This window comes from Elgaria multicarinata, chromosome 6 (assembly GCF_023053635.1).
Source record: "Elgaria multicarinata webbii isolate HBS135686 ecotype San Diego chromosome 6, rElgMul1.1.pri, whole genome shotgun sequence".
Taxonomy (NCBI): Eukaryota; Metazoa; Chordata; class Lepidosauria; order Squamata; family Anguidae; genus Elgaria; species Elgaria multicarinata.
Window position 1 is genome coordinate 20,540,654 of NC_086176.1, and position 22,861 is coordinate 20,563,514.

The 22,861-nt window shown below is 39.9% G+C and overlaps 1 protein-coding gene across 1 annotated transcript in view; it reads left to right on the forward strand.

Annotated features, from left to right (window-relative positions):
- Window positions 1-22,861, forward strand: part of DNAH6 (dynein axonemal heavy chain 6) — a 168,865-nt gene that overhangs the window by 133,767 nt on the left and 12,237 nt on the right. The window contains exons 65-72 of the mRNA XM_063129118.1: window positions 328-488; window positions 969-1,057; window positions 4,324-4,470; window positions 6,589-6,727; window positions 12,419-12,538; window positions 18,437-18,558; window positions 20,820-20,949; window positions 21,772-21,899. Coding sequence (XP_062985188.1) covers window positions 328-488; window positions 969-1,057; window positions 4,324-4,470; window positions 6,589-6,727; window positions 12,419-12,538; window positions 18,437-18,558; window positions 20,820-20,949; window positions 21,772-21,899 — 1,036 coding nt within the window. The remainder of the gene's footprint in view (window positions 1-327; window positions 489-968; window positions 1,058-4,323; window positions 4,471-6,588; window positions 6,728-12,418; window positions 12,539-18,436; window positions 18,559-20,819; window positions 20,950-21,771; window positions 21,900-22,861) is intronic.

Consider the following 22,861-nt stretch of genomic DNA (forward strand, 5'->3'; position numbering starts at 1 on the left):
GTCTGCAGCTGTTCCTACCAGCGGAGGTACAGCTTACATAAAAGTGTCTTACTAATCATTTATAAAAATTAGAGGTAATGTACACTTTGTATGAGATACCAGCGCCGATTTTCAGAAGAGTTTATAGCCCAAATCGATAGTGGGAAGTGACACACCTGCTTTTGACTTCAATGGATATATGGATGTTTAATGTATTTGAAGGCTAAGCTCTTTATTTAGAGGCCTAAATAATAGATATTACTCTGTCATTAAAAATCTAAAGTGTTTTAATAATGTATATGAAATCCATGTAATATGAATACTAAAAAATACACTTCTGACTTTCAGTGTGCAGTCAATTTCGTTAGGACAAGGTCAAGGTCCTATTGCAGAAAAGATGATTAAAGATGCAATGAAAACAGGAAATTGGGTGTTTCTGCAGAATTGTCATCTAGCTGTTTCATGGATGTTAGCTATGGAAGAGCTTATAAAAACATTTACAGAGCCAAGTACGTTTTTTCTTTCTTTCTCAGTTGTGCTATACCTTAAAGATGTTAGTGCCACTATAGGACTTAAATCAAGAGTGTGTGTTGGCGGAGAAGGGTGTGGGGAGATAGTACGGTTATTAAAATGGCTCATCAAATCAGAGTGTGCTCATTTTGGGCGTTTCCGTTCTCATTATCATTTAAATTTAATAGTAATAATTCTTAGCATTTCTATACTAAACATCTTTAGCATTTTTAAAGTGCTACACATGCATTATCTCAGTTATCCTTACAAGGACTGTTAAATATGACATAAATATTTTCCATACAAACCCCAAAATTGTACTGGTATGTCTTCCGATTGGTAGATAGTGCTCGTAACATTTTAAAAACAATTTTTGCTTTGGGAAAACCAACCTAGAGGTTCATTGTATTCCGAAACATAATTTACTTCACACAGTTGTGTGACTATAACATTTTGTCTATATCACATGTCTTTTTCAGATGTCTCTATCCATGAAAGCTTTCGGCTCTATTTGAGTTCCATGCCATGCGACATCTTCCCTGTCACTGTCCTTCAGAATTCTGTCAAGGTAGTATCTTTTAAAACTATAAGTAAAATGGGAAATACGAATTCAGAGTAAGTGATTGTCAATATCTGGAACACTGTTGAGTTAGCTGTCTCTGAAACTGTTTCATCTGAGGGCATGGCTAGATGAGAGGAGTGGAAGGGGATGATCTCTCAATATGATGATTGTGAGATCGTCCCCCTCGCCTACACGCGGCGCACGACATCCCAGGAGGAAGAGGACGTTGCAACTGCCTTTTTTTAAAAAAAAAAAAAACAAGAGGTAAGTGGGGGGGTTTAAAAGAAAAAGGCCCAACCCCACTCCTCACCCCACCCCCAATGGGCACAGAGCGCTTGAAGAGCCCGTTGCCCGGTTCCCAGCTCCTTGTGTTTACTCACGAGGAGCCGGGACTATACCAGGATGGCTGCCCACACCTGCCATTTTCACATAGCAGCATGTGCAAGAGCATCCAGGATCTCTGTATGGGCTACAGCCCAAATAGCATGAAGTGTCATGGTCTGGGGGGTGAGACCCTCATTATTCAAATACCGGTCTAAGGATACACAGGATGGGGAACCTTTTCTCCCAGTGGAGAGCCAAGTTTGACAGCGCCCAAGCCTTTTGAACCGAGCGAAAGAGAGACCGCTACATCCTGGGGCTATTTATTCCACGGCCGATCAGCTCTCAGCATTGGGGTGCATTAATGCTCAGCTGAAATCTCCTTCCCTGCAATTTCCACCCCTTGGTTCTAGTCCTGCCCTTTGGAGCAACAGAGAACAAGCCTGCACTACATCATCTGTCCGCTAGCCTTTCATGCTATTTAAAGATTTCTGTCCTGGCTCTTTTTAATCTTATCTCCTACCAGGCATTTGATTGAATATGATGCGACATTTATGCCAGTCGTCTATACTGGTCTAGTATTTTATTGAAACTGTTTTTAGCTGTCTGAATTGTTAACAATTTTGTATATTTAAATTTTTATGCTGTATTTTATTATCTTAGGAATCGTTGTAAACCACCCAGAGAGCATCACCTATTGGGCAGTATACAAATGAAATAAAATAATAATAATAATAATAATAATAATAATAATAATAATAATAATAATAACCTCATTGCCCCAGGAGGCACCATCCCTAGAGCAAGTGCCATAGATGAAAAACTCAGAAACCACTGAAGCCTTCACCTGCATGGCCCAAGGAGGCAGCTCTGCTTTCATCTTCTGACAACAAGGACCCAGAACCCTTCTGCCAGAGCCAGCGTCTGAGAGATAGGGCTCTGCCTCTTTAAGCACCAACAGTTTGCTCTGAGAGCAGCAGAGCCAGGAATACCAAACCTGAAAGCAGCACTACTTAAAGTCTCAGCTCCAAATTCTAACTGGAGAAAAATCTTAACTTGCTGTGCTTGTGTTCCCTCGATCTACTTTTGAATCTACTCTGCTCCACATTGAGCTGTTTGTGTTTCTGCTCTGCTGCTGAGTTTCACCACTTGTCTCCTACTGGCTTCAGCCTTGAACAGGAGGTATTGTGGGGGCCTCCTCCTTTTCTCCCCAACACCAGCAGCAGACTTTGCGTAGGGGGAGAGATAATTCAAACAAACCTGCTGCTCAGGACACAGCCCTCCACCTTTTTGTGTGTGTTTCAGTGAGAGGCTGCACTTACCTATACAGTCACAGTGAACAGATCTGCTTTGGCAATCTGTCACCTACGTTTTACAAATACTGTCTACTTCTTTTGCTGCTGCCTATTCCATAAGCAAACTATTTTTAATACTCACTGAATGAAAAACAAATACATTTTGTATCTGGTTTGTTGTATGCCAACTAATATTCCCACCTTACAAGGGGGAATTCTTTACTTTCCCCCCAAAATGTTTCACCTTCATTGGACAGAATAAAAATGCATAAGTAGTAACTAATTTCATATTTCAGAAAGATGGATGTTTGCGCTAGACCTAGGGGCATCTCTACACCAGCCCTATATGTCGGGGTCGTCCCTGGATAGTCCGTGTGCGTCCAAATGATGCCCAGGGGATGCCCGGGGGCAAAGCGGGACGACCAGGGACTTTCCCCAGGATATCTGGGACCATGGAAAACCCATTTTTTCCATCGTCCCGGGACCATCCCGAGGAGCACAGGCCATGTGGCTGCTGCTCCTGGGTCATCCCTTCCTCCCCATGAGTAGCAGGGGCAGGCCATGCCCATAGGGGGTGGGGAGTGGGTTCATTTTTTTGTTTTTAAACTTAATTTGCACTGGAGCACAGTTGCGCTCCCGTCTCTGTTGAAAGAAAAGAAATGGCGGCCATGACATCCTCTTTCCTTCTGGGATGCTGCACGGCTGTCAAGACACTGGGGGAGGATCACGGAAGCAGGTAAGTCTGTGATCCTTCCCCCTCCCTCTACACCCCATGGTGCAGACATGCCCCTACTCACAGTTCAGCAATTTCCATTAAAGTTCTGAGTGAATAGTAGCTCCTGAAATGAAATGACAGCCATTTTCCTTTTTGTACACTTTGAGGAAGGGCCCAAATATGACTGGCTTTTTTTTAGCCTTTGGAATTTGTTGGTGAGACATTCATCTCCATGAGAGCAATGCCAAACGATTATTTTTTCTTATCTTCTGCATTACCTCTGAGGTAATATATCTGAATGATTCTGCAGAAAACAGCAGTTTCTGTAAGAACAACCTGTCTTACCAGGAACTCTGCTACCTCTACTGGTTTTAGTAATACTACCTGTGTCTAGAATTCTATCTACCCAATAGGGCAGTCTTTTATCAACTCAAGAACTGGGAGCTTTAAAATGTCATTTTTAAATAAATAAAAAAAAACTATTAAGAGGTCTGCTCCATTGTATGACTTTCTTAGCTTAATTACCCTCCTTACTTATCTGTTACTTATTTTTTCTTTTCTAATTTCTTTCTGCTCCAAATTTCCTTATTTTCATAATCTAGCTTTTCATTTTCATATGCTTCCTGGGGTAAGCAATCAGTGTAAGAGAGCTGGTTAAAAGCCGAAGGCTTTCCTCAAACCGGAAAATACAATTTGCATACAGATAGCTACTAATTCGTGCATTAACTTGACAGCACATTGAGGAACTAGAAGACAAACATAGACCAATCCTATAGCTGTGCAAGCAAATAAATGCAGACGGGTGAAGTTTTTGTGACCACTGCTTCATAGCAACATCATAAACCATAATATTATGCTAGCACTGTAGGAATATTATTCTGGTTATATAGGAACAGAGATCAGTCTGGTAAGTGTGTAACAATACATATATGTGTAACCAGGTAACCAATGAACCTCCTAAAGGTCTACGGGCAAACATCAGAAGAGCATTCACAGAAATGACAGCTTCATTTTTTGAAGAAAATATCCTGGGGAAAATCTGGAGAAAAATAATTTTCGGCATTTGCTTCTTTCATGCAATTATTCAGGTATCCCTTACGATTCTAAGAATATGAAGAGATGTAGTAGCAATAATCAGTTCAACACATGTTATACTGTTTAGAAATAGTATATATATGTATGTATTTAACACATTTGTATCCTGCCTTTCTTCCATTGAGCTAGGGTAAAAACATACATGGGGTCTGTTTTCTTTTATCATAATTTTAAGGTCATAACAGAATTTTCTGTAGTTTTTCCAAGCATTAGTTTCTGATATGAACATTAAACAAATACTAAGTATAAGAGTTTAGCTAATTACAATATAAAACTTGCTTTAAAATACAAACATGGTTCCACCTAAATACATTATGGTCATTATAGCAAATTTAAAGGAACAAGTATTATCAAATGTTTTGTGGAGCAGAAAATATAATTCCCATTCATGGCATTCAGAAACAGTTTACCTGCATAATTTAGGGTGCAATCCTATGCATGTTTGGTCAGAAAAGGTCCTACAACTCCCAGCATTCTCCATATCTGGCTGAGGAACTCTGGGAATCATAGGCATTTTAAGTGCCTAAATATGCATAGAATTGCACCTTTAATAGTTTGATTTAATTAATTGCTCCTAGGGGAAGAGAAATGTGTTCTTCAAGTACTTCACATCTCCGATGTAAGAAGGGTGAATAAAGAGAGCCTTCCCGCATGTCAGGCCCTTTTTCATCTCTGCTAGAAATTCTTTTTCATTCCCTTTTGCTTCACATCCCCTTAGCTACTCACCAGAGAGCTAAGAAAAAGAGATAGATCGGAGACACCTGGGATTGCATCCAAGTTTCTTATAGCAAAATACAATAATGTGTAAGCTTTGCTTATTGCCGATGCTGTGAAATATAATATTGTACATTCTATGGGGAGAGGTCTTGCTTACTGTACCAATGGCCTACTGATGTTGACTTGTGATGTGGAGAAGGGCCTCCTCTATTGCACACTCACCATGTCGTATGATTTCCCCATCAAGATGAGGTGGTCTCCTAAAGCAGGGTGTTTCTGTCAACAGCTAAAGGTGTATTGGTTTGTACAGGCATTTTCCTGAACTGCTAGGATTGCCAGCTACTCCTAGTTATTTTAATGAGATGTTTTACTCTTCTGTTATTTTATTGAATTTTGTCATCATTTAACTTTGTGAACCTGTTTGGAATTTATTTATTTATTTATTTATTTATTTAAAATGAAAAAATGGTAGATAGGTTTTCTAAAATGAAGAAGTAGATATTGTAGAAAATTCTGGATGAGTCAGAGGTTCTATTTATAATGGGTCAGCCCAATTCATGAAAAGGCTCTTTTTGGATTCTAAAGCAGTTGAATTAGAAAAATGGATTACAATCAAACTCGGGTGTCTAGTAGGTGTATAATGAAACACCTAGAACTTGGAGAGAAAGACACACACACCAAATGGCATGTGTCAGCACATGTAAAGGAGCAGATCTTAATCCTGCAAAGAATCCGGAAGCAGAAGCCCCGGCAAAACCATGGTGTAGAGAAGCTCTATGTTTCTGTCTAACGTTTAGACCAGGTTTTCCATGGATTCCTCTGGTTTTGTGACAATTGCTCATCAGCCCAGAAACAACTGCTTTTGCAAGAGTTCTGGAGCCAACACCCTGCCAAATCTTCATTCATGCCTTGTGAAAACTGAATGCCAGGAATAAGCTTGGCTGGTTTCATGAACATGAACATGAAGATTACTCCAGGTCTCCTGACCACAGGTTATGCACTGCTGGTGTCTGTAAAACCCTGCCTTTCAACTTAGAGCCCCCAACAAAGATCCTCTATACAGCACAGATCTCAGGAGGAAACGAGGTGCAGCCAGAAAAAGTAACTGATTAGGAATCAGATATATTCATCAAAATCTTCAGAAAAGCAGAGACCCTTCTCCTGGTCAAACTCTTTGGACAGGGTTGTGTGCTGCCTGAAAATGATCACAGTTGAAAAAGTAACAATATCTGAGTGCAGTAATCCATGAAATGGAATTTAGTAGGAAAACGTCTTTGTGAAGACGCCAAATAATATTCACATTTTTTGTGAATTTCTTTTTCTGTTATCATGAAGTTGCTCAGAGGACACTAAATAAAGCTAGTTTAATCTCTTTGTTGTCTCTTATCTTACAGGAGAGGAAAAAATTTGGACCTCTTGGTTGGAACATATGTTATGAGTTTAACGACAGCGACAGAGAATGTGCTTTATTGAACCTTAATCTTTATTGTCAAGAAGGGAAAGTACCCTGGGATGCCCTTACATATATAACAGGTAGTGTATATTGACAATTTAACAATAGCTGTGACATTAGTGCTTATCCATAACATGGGCATCTGCATGAAAGGGACAGTGGGGGCAGACACACCCTGGCTGAGCCATAATCCCTAAAATCCCAGTTTTCATTTAAAATAAAATTATGCGGCAAATACACACAGCCAATATTCTGCCCATTTGTTTTGTATGCAAAAATGGTCTGCTCCTGCCTTTCAGGGGGTTAAGCCAATTAATGAAGCCATAGCAACATTTCACACATCACTCTTTGGAGAATGAACTTCCTGGTGCGTTGTAAAGCTTTTTGTACGGTCTTTCCTAGGGGAAAGTAATTGCTGCATCAAAAAAAGAAAAAAAAAACCCCACAGGATTTTAATATAGTTCAGATTGGACAGTAGTGTGTCTACCACCACCCCTGCCAGCATAGAAAAGTTAGCAGCAAAGTTCATGATATTTTTAACTCAAGCTATAATGATTCCTCCCCCCCCCCCCCGAATTTGTAAATATTTGAAAAATTAGCCTGACAATGCATGCGGATAAACTTCATCATTATTATATCTACATTACAAATGTCAGGGCTGTAGCTGAAAGAGTGTGGGTTACACCAGCCCTGGAAGGTAGAGCCTAGTGTTGATATTCCCATTATTCTTATTTTACTTGGAGAAGGGGGTAGAGTAGTGTATGACAACTCCACAGTCCAGTCCAGTGTAGTTATCCAGTCTCCCTGGTGTGTTGCTTGTTTTAGGGAAATGCAAGGTGGAGGGGGGCGGTAAAGTTGATTGTAGCAGAAATGCAATTTGTTAAGGTTTAGAGGGGGTGGTTGGGATATGTGTGTGTGTGTGTGTGTGTAGCTAGTTTTAGTTCTTGTAGGAGACCTGGGTGGGGCCTCTCCCTCTCTCTTTTAGTGCAGGCTTCATAGCTGAGGCAGGGTGCCATGCAGCTCCACTGAAGTTAGTGTTTTTTCATAGTGAAAGTTGTGAACTCTGTTGTGAAAGTTCCTGTGTTGATTTTGAGTTGTCTGGAGAAAAGAGCCTAGAAATGGACTGTAAACTGAGCAGGTCACCCCTCCATTCCAATATTAACCATGCCCTTCATGTTCTAATGATCCTTGGTCCACGAGACATTACAGGAGTGAATGTCTCCTGAGGGTTTCAGCTCTAAGTGGAAAGATATTTTCTGGACTTAAGTTCTATCTATTGAGAAACAACAGAGATCTCAAAAATAGATCTGCTGTTTGAATGAATAAGAGCTTCTCAACGTGAGCAATGTATTACACGCTAATGATTGGCCACTCATGGAAGTTTGCGGGTCCTTTACATAATGCCGTCAATCTCCAGGATATCTCCTGTGCTTTTCCCCAGTAATCTCATGCTTTAAAAACTCAGAGATAATGCAATATTTAAAATGATTGAAGGATTAATACTACCACTAGATGGCACTGTTTCATTGAACTTTATGGAACATTGCTCAGAGGGGAAGTTTTTAATTATAAATCTCATGGTTGCTGTTGGTCACCATCTAAAGGAGCCCATAGTGAAAGTGGAAAGACCCGAGGGGAAAAAAGCCTGGTTAAGGGTGAGGGGTTTTCCCTTAATGTAGAAATGCCCTAAGTCAGTGGTAGGACTTGCAAGTATCAGTTTTCATCTACCCATGCATTTTGGTGAGGAGAAGCAATGGCTGAACTCCATTTTTGAGATGCAACTACACTCTTGCTTCTTGTTCTGTATGGAAAACTACAACACATACATATTATGTTTCTATATGTTATGTGAAATTGTATGCTCATTGCAAGGGGACACAGTATTAATACATTCACATTGCCACATTACTATAAAATAGTGTGAAAGCCTCCAAAGGGAACAGTCCCATCTCTCACATGGCATCCTGTCTTTCCGGACTGCCACATACATAAGGTAGGCAAAGAACTTGAGTATCTCATCATCCATGTGTGATTGGCATGTACAAGGCACTTTTTTGCTCAATAGATTGAGCTGTCAACTCTTCTTCTTTTTTTTTTTGTATTTCAAAACAAAATAAATATAGTTATGACAAGTTGTAAGATTTATGATTTGAGATAGAGACATTACCTATGACATACAGGGTTTGCAAACCATTTTGACAAGGTAGCCATATTGCTGTATTGCAGCAAAAAACCAAAAAAATCTTGCAGCACTTTAAGACTAACACATTTGTTTTGGCCTAAGCTTTCATGGACTGCAGTGCACTTCATCAGATGCATTATGCATCTGATGAACTTTATTCCACAAAAGCTTATGCCAAAATAAGTTTGTTAGTCTTTAAGGTGCCACAAGACTATTTAAGGTCTGCCATGTACTTTATAATAAGTAATTATAAAACCATGGAGAAAAATGCCATATGATAAAACAGCCGCCATTAGAGTGAGGGATAAAATACACAATTTCCCCATCCTTCGGGAAATTGGCTGTCCCGCCGCATGCGCCAATCGTGGCTTTAAAGGTCCTCTTGATCCAAGGTTTTCAGAGGGTCTTTAAGGCCACGATTAGCACAGGATGGGGAAGGCAAAGCATGCTTTCCGGGACCCCCGGAAAGTGTGCAATTCCCCCAGCCACGCTAATAGCACACTGGGGGAATTGTGCACTTTCTGGACACCTCAGACACTTCACCAAGCGCTCATCCAGGCTGGTTCCAGAACAGGGCCAGCCGAGCAGCACTCCGCAAACCTGCAAGGCAAGCACTCTGCATTCTCTAGTCCTTACAGGAGCATAAGCCTCCCATTGGATACTGCCCTCTATTTTCTCTGGGATTCCTCTTAATTTTAGGTTAAAGTTGTGTGTTTCATGTTGTACCTGCTGTAAATTTGAATTAATTCTGTCTACTAATTTATGATGTTACTCTTGACTTTCTAAATCCTTCAACTCCTTTGCCCGTACTATCTTGTCCATACATTGATCTTATTTTATAACTTGCTCTTCCACGTCTTCACCTTCCAAATGATCTAAGGGTGTTTGATCTTTTCAAGGAGCATTATCCATTACATCAATAGGATCATTCTCATTTCTACAAAGTTCAAGATTCTCAATGTCCTGTTCAATTGCTTCCCTTAAGTCAGAAAAAATGTTGTGAAATATGTTTACTGTCCTTAGTACCTTTTGGATCTTTACATTCTTTCAGTAACTTTCATTCCACCCACCCACCAAGTCTTTAGTTCCTTTTTAAAAAAGCTTTCTGAGTTTTCCCCAGAAAAATCTGCACACCAGCTAATACTATTGGAGTTGTGCTAGAAGTAGTTTATGCTAGTGCAGTATAATTTACATTAGTGGTTGAGCCCCATTGGATACAGTGTTTTGCCTAATATTTTGTTAATGCAAATGCTGTTTAAATTGCTCAAAGCCTTGAATTGTCTCTTTCAAAAAGTATTAACTTTATCATGTTTACATCTTTACTTTTTGGGGGTTTGGTGCCCTAGTCTAAACCATTTCCCTCCAGTGCAAAAGGGTCCTCTTAGTCTGTTCTGTGTTCTACCAAGCTGAAGATTAAAATTACTGCATATTCTTTGAGCTGAGTACAAGTGCTTTCAAGGTTGCTTGCTAAGTGAAGGCTGTTCAGTGGGCACAAATTGCAACTGAAAATACTCTGTCAGATTGAGTTGTAAAGATTTGTTCATTCACCCATAACTATCAAACACTTGTTTACAGCTAATTTATTTTACTTCAGTGGCAGCTTCACAGTGGTTCCTTGTAAGTTGCGTAGGACTAAATATTTTGCCAATTTATTTATTAAGTTACTTGTTATATTTATATTCTGCAAAATGGCTCAGTGTGCCCTAGGCTAGAGTGGCATACATAAAATGATGATGACAACAAGAGAACAACAATAAAATCAATCAAAACACAAAGTCAGAAAATGTCTACAATCAAATTTAATTAAGTCCCACCTCCAAACCATTTTAAAAATAGTAAATGGTTGCAGAAAGTAATCCCAGTTCAGCATCAACAATCAGCCCATCCTCTAAACACAAGCTGAATTATGAACCTTTTTAATAGTTTTCAGAAGATGAGGACAGGTGATCTGGTGAGCTCCCCCCAGAGAGAATTCTAGAAAGAAATGCCCATTTTTTATTTAACTAGCACTGGCTTTGTTTAAGTAACATTGCTGTTTGAAAACTGGGCGCAGCATCTGAATGCGCTGAACGACATGCCCATGGTCCTGTGCAGACATCCTTTTGGTTCCCTTTGTAGGTGCACAGGGGTTGCGGGCATTATCGTAATGGCAGAACCCACCTCCACCTCGCACCCAATTTTCATGCCTATCCAGGTGGCCTATCCAGGTGGACTTCAACCACATGGACTTCAAAACACATTTCATTTTTCTCTTGTACGGGTCCCTATGCATATGTTCTACTTGGTGTGTGGAGTTAGATGCATGGAAAGTCAAGAGTTCACCACTGTGGTCATGATCCCTACTCACACTATGAGCACACAGCGAGCACATACAGTAAAAATCTGCAAAGGGCTGATGTTTCAATTTCAATCTGAGAGGAAAGCCTTGAATCTGTCTCCTTTACTGATCAATTGTAAGCCGTTCTGGGAGCCTTTTTGGCTGGGGTGCGGGATAAAAATACTCTAAATAAATAAATAAAGCCTCTCTCTCTCTCTCTCTCTCTTCTATTTAATTTCCCTTTCTTTTCTTCCTAGTGCTTTCAACATATAATTTCATTTGTCTTCTGCTTGTGGGTCCCTGGTCAACAGCTGGTTGATCACTGTGTGAACAGAGTGCTGGACTAGATGGACCCAGCAGGGCTCTTCTTATGTTCTTTACACCACTGCCTCTACAGTCTAGATACTTTTCGATTTGAACCACCTGTCAGGGATGCTTTAGGGTGGATTCCTGCATTGAGCAGGGGGTTGGACTCGATGGCCTTGTAGGCCCCTTCCAACTCTGCTATTCTATGATTCTATGAATAGAACTGGTCAGGAGAATATCACTATTATTTATCTTTTATTATACTTTTCTAGCTTGGATTACATTTTGCATAACCTGCATTGCTAAAAGGATAAACTGATGGTTTATCTTGTCTAAATAAATATATAAGATGTTAGTTCACACTCAGAAAACAACACAGTCCATTCAAGTTATATCATAGTAGCTCTCAAGGTAGTTATAATCACAAAGCAACATTGCACAAAGCTAACAAGATCAGTAGAGTATAACCTGTATACCTTCTAAGGGACCATTGAGCTGGGAAATACTTGCAGTAGATTTATTCTGCCATTCTGAGAAAAGCAGTTTTGAGGGCTGGGGGCAGGGGGAATTATTACTTTCGTCATATGAAAAAAAACAACGATTTATGCAATAACATAAATGTCTTAAAATAATGGGGTATTCTTCCCAGGAAAATATTACCATTTCCAGGCTCAAATCACACGAATTGTCTCTTCATTAAATAGGAAACTGACTAATTGTTCAAATATACCATCTAAATATGCATATTCAATAACTCCATGATAAAAATAGTCATTTTAAAAGACTCTCTGTTGTTTTTGGTACAACAAACTAACATGGCTATCCTTCTGAAAATTATCACGTTTTATTAATCATCAGTTCAACAATGTAAATAAACATACTTCAGAGAAGACAAAAGCTTACTTTATATTATGTTTAAAAAAGAAAAGAAAGATGAGCTCATAACCTGTAAAATTAATGTTGCAGGAGAAATTACATATGGTGGGCGAGTTACAGATGCCTGGGATCAGAGATGCCTTCGGACAATTCTAAGGAGGTTTTTTGCTCCTGAAACTTTAGAAGATGAATACAAATATTCAGAATCAGGTAAATATACATAAATGTATTTTCAAGTTGCTGAGGTTTTGCACTTCATGGAATATATTAAAATAATTGTAGGCATTCTGTGACTGAAATATGTCTTTGAGAACAGTGAAATGAAATTACCGATACAGAGCCTTTTTACATGGGGTTTATATTGTGCAATCAAGATTGGCTACTCATGGAAATTTGCAGGTCCTTTACACAATGTCATCAACCTCTAGAGCCCCTCCCACAGTTTGTAACCTTTCTCTTGCTTTCAAGAAGATTGGAGTTAATGCGATAAGGGTCATTCTTCCAATCGATCGGTTGTGTGAAATGCCGGCGTTGCACTATAATTCAGCTACTCGATGGCGTTGCATAATGGAAAAGATAGAAAAAGGAAGTTTTCAATTCAATTAAACTCAGATCATGTGTCTGCCATGTAAAGAAGCCCAACATAATCCAATGTGTCCCCTTACTCCAGCCCAGCTCTGGTTCTTCTTTGTGTTTGATAGATCTGCTTTTCTAGTTCCTGACTTGAATGTTCTATGACATCACTCTTGTCTTCCATAATTCACCTTTGGTCCATACTTTTCAACTGATCATGAGACAACTTTGGTGAGCAGAAAGGAGGGGCCTCAAACCTGACAGAGCCTGTTTCTCCATAGTAATAACCTGAACCTGCAGTACCATCAGGTATCCTAACAAGCACTAAGTGACCCTCATATACCCACCACCTTCACTTCAGGAATAAAGGTCCAGGCAGGTACATATGGACCAAAGGGTCAACAAATTGTGCCAGAGCTCGGTAGCCAGCCATTATTTTTTACAAGCTCGCTGTAAAGTTCAATCCCACCACAATTGTTAACAAAAAGATAATTTCTAGAGTAAGCCAACATTATACATGGAACTGTGTATAAGCTTCTTCCTAGCACATGTATAGTGCAGAATTCCTTATTCTAAAGTGCAAACGGCTGGAATCTTATGCATAATTAGGCACTCCTGAGCCTATTAGAATTTAACCCCAGGGATTCTAACTCGCCAGACCAAAATATTTACTCATTGTTGGCGATCTGGAGGGTACTCTTGTTGAAGGGTGATTCTAACCACTGAATTAGTTGCATCTTAAAGAAGTACTTTTTTTAGCTCGCTATCAGAAGAATGCTTCACTGAATTCCAGCAATTCACTGGAGGGCTGACAATTAAAGTTTCATTAGGCAGATTCAGCCACTAGTTCTTGGACTGGTACCCATGATAGCAAGCAATGCTTGCTTTCTCAGAAGAAAGTGGCTGAATACAACCCCTCCTGTACAGCTGATATCTCCTTGATGTGTGGGTGAAACATCTAGCAATAGAAACCCACCCCTCCAATCCGTCTACACACAAAGCAAGGGATGGCTGAATTTCTAGTAGGACTCGGGAAGAAGAGGTCCTTCTCACCTAGCCATTCTTACTGCTAAGGTGAAATGATGGCAGAATCTTCAAAACGCTGAGGATGAAACTCACTCCATGTAGACCCAATTTAACATTTATAGGAATCTAGATAGGAAGGTCAGTTTTATTTCCACGTAATGTGTAAACTGCATACATCTGCTTTGGAAATCACTGAAAGAGTACAAGCATTTTACTTCACTATGCTATTTTTATATAGTGACTTCTCCGATTAGAGCGGCATGTTAAAGTTCTTAACGGAAATGACCCAGTTCAAGGATTTAGGAGGCCTGCAGGCTTTACAGATTTTGAAGAGATTACTGCATATTTTATAAGCTTTACAAGGACTCCTTAAAGTCTTTATCAGATTATCCAAGTTTAAAGTTTAACACATATAAAGCTTTAAGAACTTTTTCAAGGTTTGAACTCCCCATGAGACCTTGAATCGCACTGGAAGCATTACATCCATTTAGGTGGTCACATTTAGGCAGAAATTGAATCTTTTAACATTTGTCTGCCCTATTTGAGAAAATACACAGTCCCGTTCTTCCTTGGAAGTTTGCATTCCCCCCCCCCCAACTGCCTTGTGCTCTACCTGACCTATCCAAAGCAAACCAGAAAGAGAAACTTTGGGAATGTTGCTGTGTATGTTTGGCAAGGTTGCTTCTTGATTCTTCTTTTATAGTTTCTTTATTTATTACAATAGCCAAAGCTTTCTGGGCGGTTCACAAAAATTAAAAGCATGAAAAGCATAATAAAACAGCCAACAGTTTAAAAACACAAATACAAAATACAATATAAAAAGCACAACTAGGAAAAAACCACACAGCAGACGTTTATATAAATTAAAGTACGGAATTAAAACAAGCAAGTTTAAATTTAAGTTAAATTAGGGGTTAAAATACTGAGAAAATAAAAAGGTCTTCAGATGGTGACAGAAGGAATACAGTGTAGGCGCCAGGCAAACCTCTCTGGGGAGCTCATTCCACAGCTGGGGTGCCACAGCAGAGAAAGCCCTCCTCCTAGTAGCCACCTGCCTCACTTCCTTTGGCAGGGGCTCACAAAGAAGGACCCCTGTGGATGATCTTAAGGTCCAGGCAGGTACATATGGGCCCGGACATAGACTGGCAGCCAATGAAGTTGTATTGGTTGCCTCAGTTCATTCTGTTTGCTCCGGAGCGGGAAAGCCTTAAGCTGGAGAGACAGGGTTGATGAGAGAATCGTCATTACGCGTGGGATGTGCACCTATTACCATATTGGTTCACACTTTCTTGTATTCCTCTTTGTGTTCACTCATTGTATTGTGTGATGAGCTTCCCAACCCCTAAAGGCACCTCTTCTGTAATGGACTGGTTCCTGCCCTTCACATGGAACTCCAGAAAAGTCACGTATACTCAAGGCCAGGGCATGTGTCTGTGTTACATGAATGGGGCGTCCTTTACAAAAGCAAATGCAGACAATTGGGATTTGTATGAGAGGGTTTATGTCCTAGTCCCAGACCATTTGGAAACAAACGAACAAACAAAATAACTCCTGAGCAACATTTTACACATGTTATATTGAGTATTTTCCATATTTGATATTACACTCCTCTTGAGTGGCAGGGGGAGGTGATGATTCTTCCTGCTCCTGCTGAAGCCAAACATCTTGGATGGGTGGCAATAGCAATGGCAGATGAGTAAAGCCATGGGACCACCTCTGGTCTTATCTCCCCTGGCGTCACGTAGAGAGAATGAGTGTGCTCCTAGGCAGTGCACAGCTTTCCTCCATCCCCCTCCTCTTAGTTCTTAAAATGCACATGTACAAAATTATAGCAAGAATATTTAAAGTGTGAGTGGGTGAAGAGTGAGTAAATGGTCATGTAGCCCCTCGTTTTCAGTGGCATGTAAAGGAGCCAACTCAACATCGAAGAGTTCAGCATCAGCATCCTTATAAAGTTCATGGCATGAAATGCCCAGATTGAAAATGCAGTGCTTGTTGTCTTTGGCATTTATTAACAACTGTACCAGGTACAGTCAAAAACCTCCCTAGATTAGCCTTGAGGTGTATTAAAAGGGGGGTATGGCTCCTGGGCTCCCTTCTTCCCTTCACTATCCAAGGAAAGGAGAGAATGCAGCTTCTGACTCCATCTAGACTCTAGCTAGCTGTCGTGTCACACAACGTCAGCTGTTTCTCACCAGGCTATACTGCTCATGAGCCAAATGCTACGCTTGCCATTATACAAGCCCATCTGGCTAAATCCAGAAGTGACATGCACAGTTGATGGCATCCTGTGCTACTGCTGGCCCTGGTCTGGTTGCCTGGTCTCTGCAGCAGCAGTAGAGTGAGCAGTTTGCCACGGAGCCCCAGATGGATGGGTGCCATACTCTCCCACAATATGAAAAAGTATAGCCTAGCCAAAGGCCTTAGCTAGACCTAAGGTTTATCCCAGGATCATCCTGGGGTCATTGCTGTTCATGTAAATAACACACAGGATATCCCGGGAGCAGGCAGGGACGATCCCGGGATAAACCTTAGGTCTAGCTAAGGCCAAAGTTGTACCACTTCTTTTCATGGTGCATTTTTGGCTCTTTGCATATCACTCCCACCTTCATAGTCCAATGACAGTGGTAGGAATCCTGCCGGCAACTTGCTCAGGTGAATTAGCACAGTCCCTAATTCTTTGTAATGTCCTCCTTCCTGCCTGAAAAATGGAAAGTCATTACACGACCCAGCCGGTCTTGTTTCATGTTCGTTAATGTTTGGCTTTTAAATTCCCTCCCCTTGGTACATTCCCTTTCTGCCAACACATATAAGTGACTTTTCATGTTCCTTCATGGGAAAACAACTCTTTGCTAAGTGTATAATATTCTTGTCTGCTTGTTGATTCAGGAGGCATTCATACATGTGCCCTACCTTCCACAGAGGGCGTTCTTACTGCCAGGAATCAGACTGGCACCCAGTCATTGAAGGCAACTTTACTGACTGCACCAAAACTAAATACAACATGGCTAAGTGGGTAGAGAATAAGAGGAAGGCAAAGAGAGTCTTAGATGGGGACAGATAATGGCTTTTGCGAATTTTCTTAAAATTTGCAGAGGTTTGTCCTTTTGAACCAGGTACTAGCAGCCTTAAACTTCCAGGCAAATTCCTTTCAGATCAGAGTCCTTGTACCAGTTTTATTATATTTCTTGGAGGGAAGGAGGGAAAAGAGCTGGGAATGTAATTTGATGTCACTTTTTAGAATAGCCATTCCATGATACTATCCGGCAGGATTTCTAACCGGTGGTTGAAATCTCAGCTGCACAAATGTTTCCTTCTCCTTGCCAACCTGGTAATTGCTCTTAATACTGAAATTAAGAGTCAGTTTTGTCCCAGCGATATCTCTGACAAACAGCTAAATAAACGGTGCCCCAAAGGAAAAGCCTAATAAGGATCTGTCTTCAAACTACCTACTGAGCAATAGTTTTTTGACTAGTACTTTAGTAGGACTTCACTGTGGGCAGTTGAGAGGGGATTGAGAACTGAAGCCATATGTATACATGGGAGCTGTTCAAGTGACTTCAACAAAGGAGGGGGGGCAAGTGGAAGCAGTGGGGAGGGCCTTCTTGGTGGTGGTGCCCCACCTATAGGAAGCTCTCCCCCAAAGATGCTCCCCTAGAGTTCCCACTGGTATCTTTTTGGTGCCAGGTAAACTTTTTTATTATTATTTCCCACAGCTTCTAGGCTTGAATTGTATGTTGCTTTTATTTGCAATTTTTTTAAATGTTTTTAATTTATATTTTTAAAGAAGTTATTAATTTGCAATATAATAAAAACAAAGAACAAAACAAAGCAAGAAAACTTTCTTGACATAAATACTAACAAAAATCCAATACGTATCTTAGATATACACATTAGGACAAGCAGTGCATACATCTCAATATGTATTCAAACGAGATTGACAACTATAGAATATACGTTCAAATGTAGAAAAAGCAAGCATCTTAAATCTTGATATTTGTATTTTATTGTATTTTCTAACATTGATCATCGCAATGGATGCTTTCAGGCCAGTTTGATTCATTTTACATCAAATGAGGTTTGTTCTATTTAAGCAGTGTTCCATGCAAATGTATCTTCTGCTCTGTTTCCTGAGGCAACCAATACTCAGTTGTTAGGATTTTTTTTTCCTACAGAAAACAAAGAGGAAAATTTCATTTGTGTCAAAACATTCTATTCTTATGAAATGCTAAGACATATAAACGCTAATGTACTTAGTGACATTTTTCAACATTTGAATTGCTGTCACTTCAGGCCGTCTTAATCTGATATATACACAGCACTCTTTGTGGTGAAAAAAATGGTATCTTCAAATTGTTTTTGATAACTACCATTATGTTGATATTTGTGTATTGTCATTTCTAGATCTGTGTAAAATTACGAATCATATAAAACACATGTACTATACTCTTGCCATTCTTTTTGTATTAAGTAAACATTTTCTGCTCTGTTTGTCTTTTGATACAACAGGTATATATTTTGCCCCAGTGGCCGACAGTTTGCAAATTTTTAAAGACTATATTGAAAACCTTCCTCTAAGTGATGACCCAGAAATATTTGGAATGCATGAAAATGCCAATTTAGCTTTCCAGGTTTGTGAACATACTTAAAATATGTGTGCTAAGCTAATTAAGATAAATATGTTATACTTCGTAGTTTAACATTAGAGGGGGAATTTGATATATTGGTTGTAGTCTGTTGAACAGAAATAACAAGCAGTAATTGCTAAGCACACTACATAAGACCATAAAAAGTGGCCTGCTGGATCACACCAAGGGTCCATCTAGTCCAGCACTCTGTACACACAGTGCGATATGGCTGCAAGAAAGGCCAATGCTATTTTGGGCTGCATTAATAGAAGTATAGCTTCCAAATAGCGCGAGGTACTGGTTCCTCTCTATTCGGCCCTGGTTAGGCCTCATCTAGAGTATTGCGTCCAGTTCTGGGCTCCACAATTCAAGAAGGACGCAGACAAGCTGGAGCGTGTTCAGAAGAGGGCAACCAGGATGATCAGAGGTCTAGAAACAAAGCCCTATGAAGAGAGACTGAAAGAACTGGGCATGTTTAGCCTGGAGAAGAGAAGATTGAGGGGAGACATGATAGCACTCTTCAAATACTTGAAAGGTTGTCACACAGAGGAGGGCCAGGATCTCTTCTCGATCCTCCCAGAGTGCAGGACACGGAATAACGGGCTCAAGTTAAAGGAAGCCAGATTCCAGCTGGACATCAGGAAAAACTTCTTGACTGTTAGAGCAGTGTGACAATGGAATCAGTTACTTAGGGAGGTTGTGGCCTCTCCCACACTACAGGCCTTCAAGAGGCAGCTGGACAAGCATCTGTCGGGGATGCTTTAGGGTGGATTCCTGCATTGAGCAGGGGGTTGGACTCAATGGCCTTGTAGGCCCCTTCCAACTCTGCTATTCTATGATTCCATGATTCTGTGACAACCAGCTGCCAGCCAGGGACCAAAAAGGCAGGACATGATGCAACAGCACCCTCCCACCCATGTTCCCCAGCAACTGGTGCATATAGGCTTACTGTGTTGGATACTGGAGGCAGCACATAGCCATCAGGGCTAGTAGCCATTGATAGCCTTCTCATCCAGGAATTTATCCAACCCCCTTTTAAAGCCATCCAAATTGGTGGCCATCACTACATCTTGTGGTAGCGAATTCTATAGTTTAACTGTGTGTTGTGCGAAAAAGTACTTCCTTTTATTTGTTCTGAATTTCCCACCAATCCGTTTCATAGGATGACCCCAGGTGCAAGTATTATGAGAGAGGGAGAAAAATGTCTCCCTATCCTTATTCTCCACATCCTGCATAATTTTGTACACCTCTATCAGGTCTCCCCTTAGCCTCCTTTTTTCCAAGCTAAACAATCCCAGCTGTTGTAACCTCCCCTCCAGCCCTTTGATAATTTTAGTTGCCCTTTTCCGCACTTTTTTTCCGACTCTATAATATCGTTTTTTAGGTGTATGTTAGTAAAGAATCAGACATTAATCAATAGAATGAATTCCATATTTTAATAATCATCAAAATAAGTTTTATCTTGTATGTGAAATTCATCTCAATTCTTTTACTTTCAGAAGCCAATGTCAAAGGCTACGTGCCTTTCAAATTAGATGGAGTCGATTTAAAAACATTACATGATTATAATTTGCCTATGTGTTTATGAACCAGACTAATGAAGGAATAAGTTTAAGACTCAATACCATAGAAAGTGGAAAGCTACAGACCTCCCACAAAACCCCACCCACATAAAATGCAATCTTTAATAACCCTTGAAGACTAGAGAAAGGATTTTATATGTTCAACTAGCAAGATAATTATATAAAATCATTAAATGTTTACTGTGTTATCTTTATGACTACATTTGATAATAAGTTCTGAAAAGTTTAGTGGATTGAGTTAGCAATATGTAGGAGCAATTGCCTGTTTCCTGAAATAAAAACACTAAAATTGTTCATTAACTTTCTAGAGATTCATAAATAAGTTAACTATTTTTACTTAGTTTAAATGCTTATATTGAATCAAGAATGAAAATGGGAATAAAGATTCAAATGTGCTGTGCTTGCACTTTTACAAGCGATTTCAAGCAATGTAGGGAACAAAAGATAATGCTATTTGTCTATATGATTTTCATATAAAACAGCCGGAAACTTTGTCAGCATGAAGAACAGTTTGTTCAAAATAAAGTGACCATGTTCTTGTGATAGATCAGGAATTAAATTTATAGATTCTTCATAGACAGAAATGTTTGTGATTGAAATGCAAATAACTTTATTTTGAATATATTAAATATGTTTCATAAGAAGTTGAAAGCATATTCTTTTCTCATGACTTTATTTTAGCGTAAAGAGACTAATACCCTAATCACTACAATACTTGATGTACAGCCACGATCAACAGCGCAAGGATCTGGAAAAAGCAATGATGAGATTGTTGAAGAGCTTGCTACCTCAATCCTGGCTAAAATTCCCGGTATGGAAAGCACTGCTAACTTTTGTTAATATCACTGCTGATATATAGATAGCTCACCTTTCTTCCCATATTTATTATATGTTCAGTTGTTGGAATTATGCAGTAATCCTTTGGTCTTTACCAATGGGTAAATAATGTCCTGATCTGAGGTGGATTATGTCACAATTGCTTTTCTACATGAACTTAGCAAGGAAGTCACCTCAGATAACATTCCCACCTCAGAAGTGGTTATTTGAATTGGAGTTAATGCTATATCTGTGGGTAAAATTGCTTCTTTGGGGTATAGTGTTGGTTCAGCACATTTGGTACAGACCCATGTTATAGCAGGTAGTTGCTTGGTTTGATATGTTTATGTATCACTTCACACAGCCGAAAGGAGTCCCGAAGCTATTCACAAAGAAATAATTTAAAAACAAAAAGCGCCCGCACCACCAAATACAATATAGAGTACATTCATTAAAACCATGCAAATTTATAAAAGTATCCATCTGAAAGATCCCCTAAAGGACAAAAACATATCATGTCCTGGAAGAGTAAGATTCAAAGGCCAGGAAACAATATAAGATCTAACCAATGACTCACCGGCAAAGGGCCCTTTAATTCTGTGTCCCGTTCCGTCCCCGGTGAGAGGCTTTGTCACAGCCATCCTCAGGCACTTCACCTCTAGCGCCTGAACCCCCTGAACTTTAAAAAGTTGAAAATCGCTCCCTTCAAAATAATGTCCTTCTTTAAGATCAGTCACGGGTATACAGTATGTTCTAAATGTATGGTAACAATACGAACAGGCTTTCCTCGGTAATCACAATAACATTTCTTTTGCAGAGAAGCTTGACATGGATGTCGCCGCCGAATCACTTTTTGTCAAGGACGACAGAGGGCGGGTGGACTCCCTGACTACTGTCCTTGGGCAAGAAGTGGATCGTTTTAACAATCTTCTCAGTTTGTTAAGGGTATAACAATCATTCAACTTACTTATTTTTTTCTTGGTTGGCATAAATGTTAATGTTATTGATTTTCTGTAGTTACTACTTAGGCGCAGGTGCCATGGGAGGCAGCGTCATTACAATAATAACCAACGTGTCACAAAAGCTTCTCTAAGGAGCTTACAATTTTAAAATAATACAAGCAGGGGGGCCTACCAGACAGAAAGGATCTTAAGGGACTAATGGGACAATACAGTTAATATATAAAATTAAGTACTTGCAGTCCCTGGGTTTATCATGATATCCGAACTCAAAATTTTGGATTGTTGGGGAAGAGACAATCCAGAGTTAAAACCCATGGTTTGTTCTTGGGTTCTAACTCTGGGTTAGCTCTCCTCCAATAAACCACAATTCTGGGTTTGGATGTCACAATAAACAACCCATGGATGTAGCATCCCTAGGTTGTTTAGCTCTGCCTAGGCGCAACAGGAGCGATTGGGTGGCAACAACTAGCATTCTTGCTGACTCCTGCTTCATTCACCACAACCCACAGTTTTAACGAACTGTGGGTTCTGGTGACGTGTGAAGCAGATCAGTACTTCTCCTTTCAAGTTTTGGAGTTGTGAAAACTTTTTTAAGAAGTTTGAAAAAAATAAGGGGGGAAAAGAAACAGTCTTAATATTTTATTATTTCAGGGAACATGCAGCCTGACATTAAAGAACTATGTAAGGAATCTTCCCTCCCCAAAACACCTAATCAGGGAATTCCTGGCCTTTCTGCTACCAAAGTATGGAAATTCTTCAAAGAGTTTGTTTTATTGTAATTTAATTAATTCAGTTATGTTACTATTTATATCCTACCTTGCCTCCAAGTAGCCCAAGGTGTGTTCATGATCCTCTTCTCCATTTTATTGTCACAATAACCCTTTGAGGTAGGTTAGACTGAGAGTCAGTGACTCACCCAAAATCACCCAGTGAGCTTTAACTGGC